The sequence below is a fragment of the Limulus polyphemus genome, unplaced genomic scaffold (assembly GCF_000517525.1).
Source record: "Limulus polyphemus unplaced genomic scaffold, Limulus_polyphemus-2.1.2 Scaffold1225, whole genome shotgun sequence".
Lineage (NCBI taxonomy): Eukaryota > Metazoa > Arthropoda > Merostomata > Xiphosura > Limulidae > Limulus > Limulus polyphemus.
The window spans coordinates 236,537-243,638 of NW_013666835.1; the positions used below are offsets into that span (position 1 = coordinate 236,537).

A 7,102-nucleotide genomic window follows, 5' to 3' on the forward strand; every position below is an offset into this window, starting at 1 on the left:
CTCAAAAACGATTTTTTATTTGTTAAAGTTAGGCCTAAAACTGCCTTATTCTGCTTCACATTAAACAAGGATCGTCGTGTATTTACAAGCTTTTTCACTCATCCATTACTATAATTTTATTTTTTATTATTTAGGGAGCATTATAAATAGTTATGTTTTTAAAAGAAAAAACTACTATTGTTATAAATAACACATTCAACTGAACTAAACTATGCATGCCTATTTAAATATATTTACACCTGGCTTCTTTATATCGTATATATACATCTATATTATTCATACCTTCGGTGTATAGGACGCAAGCAGATTTTGGGGTAAAAAAAGTGCGTCTTATACACCGAAAAACACGGTAATGAATTAAATCTGTGTCTACTTAGCTGAGGCAGTAACCCGTTTATTTTAAGTTGTAAATAAATATTTATTCTCGAAATCATGCAAGATAAGCAGTGAAAAGAAAGAACATCGATTAATACAAAACAAAAACCCCTCTTTCCCTTCATCTGAGAGTGTTGTCCAGTGTCACTACTGTTTCCTTTCCTTCCTTACGTGTTGTTACCCTTAAGGGTAACACTCTTTCCAATTCCATTCTACTTGATAATGTGTGTAATATTAGGAATATCCTGATCTGCGTATTACTTCCCTGTATGGGTTGCTTCTATTTTAAAGGTTTAGTTAAAGAATAATGATTACACTGTAGTTATTTTGGGTTGATGTAACGTGAAATCTATCCAAAAACACTCGAGCGAAAACAAAAAGCAAAATTATGTTTTGGCTCAAACGTATATTTAGACGTATAATATGCTTTTTTGTAATTATAAAAGCATTAATAATATGTAAGCAGGTGAAATAATAAAGCTATTACATTAATTTACTTTGGCACCGTTCTCAGATAATAATTAGTATAGCAATTAGTAACTTATTGCTTTTATCATATATTTCTCCCTTAATTAGATAATATTTGTAGTCACTAATTACCAATTTGTGTTACTTTAAATCAATTGATTGGGTGTTGAAGCCTTGTTTGCCTTTGTTTTCGTTTGTGTGGTTTCTATCTCTTTGGATTTGATTCAAAATACTACTTTCAAAATATTTTAATATTTTCTGATATCTTTGACGCAGGAAAATGTTTCTGTGTGTCTGTAATTTTCTCCCTGTTAATTCTTAGCGTTAGTTTTCTTTATTAAGTATCCAGGTTATCCATTGTCAAGGAAGCTCATAGTGATGATTTTTTCTTCATTATTCTTAACATCTTCTGTATTCGCAAAAGCCAAAAAAAAGGGGTAATTCTGATTTAATTAATTATTCGAATGAATTATCAGAGGCTGCCAACCGAGACAACAAATTGATTACCGATCACCATAACCTTATTGTAAGTACCTAATTATTCCATTGTTTGCAAATATAAGTTTTAAGAGCAAAATGTACAAATGAACAAGATTATTTTTCAAATATCGTTTTAGTGTCATACACAATTACGCTATTTGGCGATTTGTCAACGAAATGATTCCCCATTTGAACGGAGAGTATACTCAGAAGCTGTCCGAGTTTCGAAAAGTTCTGTTAGGGGTCTCTGCTAATCGCGTGAGATGGAGCCAATGCATCGACCTGGTAAACAAGAAGATGGGGATGGCAGTAGGAGCGCTTTTCATTCGAAACAATTTTGACTTATCCAGTAAAGAAACCGTAAGTATATGGTGATTTGATACGTCGTTATTCATGGTAGATTAATAAAAACTTGATACAACAACTGTTTTTGCAAACTAGAACTTTTAGAACAACACCACTGGATACTGATTGAGAAACTAAGTGCATGATTGTTTCGAAGACTCAGAATTGGTTTTTAACGTTGATATTAAAATTTAATTTCATAATTTATAAGTTTTATATTTAATTAACCCTGTTACGAACTCTGGACTAAAGTAGCATATATATTATTTCTATTTAAGTGTACAAACCCTATCTAAGACAAGCTTGTTTATTTACCTTCTTTTTCCATATTGTAATACATATTATTTCTAATAATCATAATGATAAGACTTGGCAGTTTTCTTTGTACTTAAAAACTATAGTCACTGTAATTTGTACTAAAATCGAAAAAAAAAAGATTTAGCTCTGAGTAAGTGTAAAAAAGATTTAACTCTGAGTAAGTGAAAAAGATTGGACACTGAGTAAATGATAATTTTAGTTATGTGATTTTTTCATGCTCTAATGAGTAAGTATATTTCATGCCAATAATACAGGTCTAGGAATTTAAACTTCATAAAAGTGTTTTGGTTTTAATAACGGATTTTCCATAATTCAGCTAGCAAATTTCAAAAATAATATATTTTTTTCTATCACGTAACGAGTTTTTACAAATCAGGAAGGAAAAAAAACTCTTACTTAGATCAAATTATTATTTCGTTTACGACAATGAAAAATTTGTATTATTATGTCTGTTTTGCGTTACGACGCTTTGTGAAAAATTTGTACGTGATGGAGAAAAATGAATATCATTTTCGAATTCAGCGTACAGGAATTACTGTAGAACAAGTAAAAATTTCAAGACAATAAAACCATCGCAAGCCTGTATTATTAAAGCCTATTCACAAACTACGCCATTAATCTAGGAGGTCACACGCACTTTCTCGTGGGAAAGATTGCTGTAATATCCAGAACAAAATTTATAAATATATTATAATTAAGAGTAAACAACAATGTATATATATATGTGTCCCTCAGAACTTGCTTCCTTGTAGAAGTACACCATGCAGTTTATATGTACATCGCTATCATTGTTGCAATAAATATAGTGATTTGTAAACGTTTACTCTCAAGGCTTTAGAAATGATTCATAACATCAGAGAGGCTTTCAATGAACTACTTGAAGAGAACGAGTGGATGAACGATGAAACTCGCACCGTAGCTAAAGAAAAGGTAAACTATTGGAAGTTTGAATTTTATCATATTGTAATGCAGTGAAGCATATGTGTCAAAAGATTCGAGTGTTAACTTGATTAATCCTGTTTCAGTTACAATTATTAACACTGTTATTGAATTAATGTAGGCAAAGAAACATCATTCAAACCTCTAGAGGCAACATTGTTAAACCCTTATATTCTGGGGAGTTGAAACGTGATTGTACTGCATGTTGAGCCTAAAGTTTTTTTTTAAACTATACTTTTCAATCTTGGAGTTTTTCGTTACTAAGGGCAATACCGACACAAAGCTTCATGTGCCGGGCATGGCTTAATGGTTAGCATAGACCGAATGGCTATGATTCGGTCCCATTGCAGAAACATCGCGCTCAGCACTAAGGGGCTGTGAGCACCCTATAAGATGGACCGTTAAATTCCACTATTCGGTTAGAAAAGAGTAGTCCAAGAGTCGGCAGTGGATGTTGTTTGACTAGCCACCTTTCCTTTAGTCTATCAGTTCAAAATTAAGGACGGTTATGCGCAGATAGCCCTTTTTGTAGTTTTGTGTCAAAATAGCAAAATAAACAAAGAAACCAAAAGAGCTTTATAAACGATTGTAGTCAGTGTAATTTAGCACTTGTAACATAAATTTTATCTGATTTAGCCCGCATTGTATTTTTTTTCCAAGTGATTTGATTATCTAAAATGTGAAAAAATTATCTAAAATCTATTTAGAATTATGTATCATTCGTGTATATTTGAATTAGTACATTATACTTTAGGAATGAAATCTGACTTTGAATATGTATATGTTCAACGGATATTATTCAATTAAACGCTATGAAAACATTCAAGCACATTCATAAATAAATAATAATAAAATTGTTTCATTCGTTTATCAGCTTTATTACGTTCTTTTTCCAATCTGAAGTCGTGATAAAAAGAATAATGTGATGATCTGATAAGTGAGGCTGTGAACTAACCATAAAACACTTTTTTTAAGTGTTTAATTCTAAGCACGTGAATCTATGTATTTCATTACATTATAACAGGGTAACGTTATAACTGAGAGAATATGATATCCTGAACTTCTGACAAATATAGTATATTTTAACAGAGTAACGCTATAACCGAGAGAATAGGATATCCTGAACTTCTGACAAATATATTATATTTTAACAGAGTAACGTTATAACCGAGAGAATAGGATATCCTGAAGTTCTGACAAATATATTATATTTTAACAGAGTAACGCTATAACCGAGAGAATAGGATATCCTGAACTTCTGACAAACCCCGTGGAGCTGTCAAAAGAATATGAGATGGTAACTAGAAACAACTTTCTTCTTATATATTGCACTAAAACGACACCTAGAGGTGTCCACCAGTGTTCTTGATTTTTGTATTAAACAACCTAAAATATACATCAAACAGTTCCTCGCCCTCACAAATCTGGGTCTAGGTGCTGTTACGTATTATAATTTCAAATGGTCTGTAACCGAGTTAAATGATACTTTAAATTTAGTAGTTAAATTGTACTTTGGATTTAGCAGTTAAGTAAAATCCAATATATGGTCTGTTTATGATATTTGTCAACAAGATTGATACATACACTTTTCTTTTTGAACACAAATACGTTTTAATATACACATAACAATACAATTTATAATAACGGTTATAACAAACAATGATTTATAAACAAAAGTTTCACAAACTTACAAGTAATTTAAAGTCTTCTATCTAGTCTGGAACTTCTTCGATATCTTATCAAGGGTTCACGATGAGTGAGTCAATTACGAGTTGACGTAGGTATAATTCACTTAACAGGGAGCTAGTTGGCTTTGTCCTTCATTATTTACCAGCCACACACATCAAGTTTTCCACCGTGACATTATGTAATGTTTTCGTAAAAGTACTAATGTCCGATGAGAATCCACTGAAGTTAAATGATTTGTATTGTTCGAACATTGTAAAGTTTTCCGATTGATAAGTGTTATAACAATCACAGTTATAGCTTTCGAAGTTCATAGCACACTGACTATAGTAGACGAATAATAAATACTCTCTTTTGGCACTTCAAGTTGGTTATATTTATAGGCATGTGGAGGCTTTCTCCAAATTTTAGTTTTACGTAACAATACTGACGCTAATACAAGCGTTTACATACACACATATATTGTTGATTCTTACTCTCGAGAATCTTCTACAACTTTAGAGAATAGGCGGGAGTCTTGCAATTCATATTTAACACTATAAGCTATGCATGTTTCTAAATACAAACTTAATCTAAACAAACGTCGATATTAAAATGAATATATAATAACAAATTCGTTACAGTGCCAATATCTTTTTTCTCTTTCAATTTGTTCATGAGTTTCGACTATTCTGCAAAATTCCTGTTGCTATTTTAACGAAAGTGGTTGACCTTCAGTGTGACCTTGAACTTTTAGCTATATTTACCAAAAGTTCATCAGTTGATTGCTGGTGGAACACTCAACCTTTTTATTAAATGCAATCAGAATCAGATAAAGGTGTTTAGATATACAGTTCACACAGAGACAGACACACAAAATTGCAAATAATAGCTCTACCCCCATTGGGCGGGGTTAGATACCAATCTGAATCCACTGTGGTTATACTGTGTTCTGGTATAATTTAATAGGCTATTTTGAAAACTTTATTGAGCAACTGACGTAACAAATATAAGTGTATCGATTATGAAGTCTTTTCATAAATAAAAAAAGAGGTTGTGAAAACTCTTTAGTTTTGAAAAGCAATTGTGAGTTCGTAAAAAACAAAAACAATATAATTATATTTACTTTGAAGAAATATGTTAGTTTAACATTATAGAAAACCGGAGATACGTAGAGCAAAAGTAAATACTGAAGTAAATGATGAAAACTGATAGAACAGCCATGATGATAATGTAAAGAATACAGAAATTAACTTTATTCTATCTTGAGATATGGTTGTGATACATTATTTTAACCCTTCATTGTCAATATTTAGTGACCTACCAATTAGTCATGCATTTCCAAGGTCAACGAAGTGTAGATGATATAAACACTGAAAAGGTTCTTCGGCTGGGTGTCATCTTTTGATGCCACCTTGATAACACTCATTGTGATCCTTTAAATTTCACAGTTCTTATCTTTAACCACGTGACATACTCTCAGCTAATCAAAGCTCACAGTTTCTATCTATAGCCATGTGATATATTGCCGGCTAATCTGGAAGTTTTATCAGTTATCATATCTGCCATGCATTCGTGTGTAAATTTCATGTCCACAAAAAGTTAAATTTTTATAAATGATAATTTCGATCACCATAAATCCCGTTAGGTTATGTGTTAAACTCAGCGTGATTATTACTTTGTGTAGCAGGATTAGTTCAAGGAAGCTTTCACTGCTTCTTGGGTAGTTTTTATTGCATCCAACTTTACCCTGTATACGGACGACTGCTTTGCACTTGTTACATGGAACGGTAGATACTTCCAGATTTTAATGATCAAATTTTTTTATTAGTCAGCTATACAGAGAGAACTATAAACGTGGTCTCTGACTTGGAAGCGTTAGGGCTTTCTGGTGAAGTTTCTTCCGCTTTTTAACTTATTACTTGTTATGTTTGTTGATTGCGTGCATCACCTATTTAATCCTTAAATGTAGTTTATTTTGATTTTAAACTTAATGCAATAGTCCTCTACTTGTACGATCGACCTCTCTTCTGTTTCTTTCCGACAAATAAAGTGTTTAATTATATTTCAACTTCACACAGTGTTCCGTCTCTTTCATTTCACCGACCTCAAATTACTACATGTATCGTATCACGTGCGAAGTGTTCGAATCTTTTGTTGTTGCTGAGATCGGGTAACTGTATGCTGAGTTTAGCCTTGAATCGCTACGGTTACCTCAATCTTGGTACATTCATCCAGGATATAGTTATTGCGGACATGGTAATCGATTTGTGTCTTCGGTTACTCCAAGTGATTGGTTTATCTTTTGTGCTTCTCGTGAGATACTACCCAAGAGATGTTTCTACCTTCTCGAAAGAACTACAGAAGAAAGAGAACTGATCTGCGGTAGAGAAAATTATCAGTTATCGTATCTTCTGTAAGATAAAGAGTTTAGTTTATTAATGATATTTCGAAAGATGTGGTTGTTCTATTTAATTATGTTTCATTTCATTCCACAGTTGGTTGTTCACGT

General features: G+C 32.2%; 1 protein-coding gene across 2 annotated transcripts in view; it reads left to right on the plus strand.

The window, feature by feature from the left end:
- The window catches only part of LOC106462686 (neprilysin-2-like), a 56,267-nt gene that overhangs the window by 30,462 nt on the left and 18,703 nt on the right, over positions 1 to 7,102 (plus strand). For both annotated transcript variants that reach the window (XM_013922633.2, XM_022390013.1), the window contains 3 exons: positions 1,461 to 1,683; positions 2,818 to 2,916; positions 4,145 to 4,222. In XM_013922633.2, coding sequence (XP_013778087.2) covers positions 1,461 to 1,683; positions 2,818 to 2,916; positions 4,145 to 4,222 — 400 coding nt within the window. The remainder of the gene's footprint in view (positions 1 to 1,460; positions 1,684 to 2,817; positions 2,917 to 4,144; positions 4,223 to 7,102) is intronic.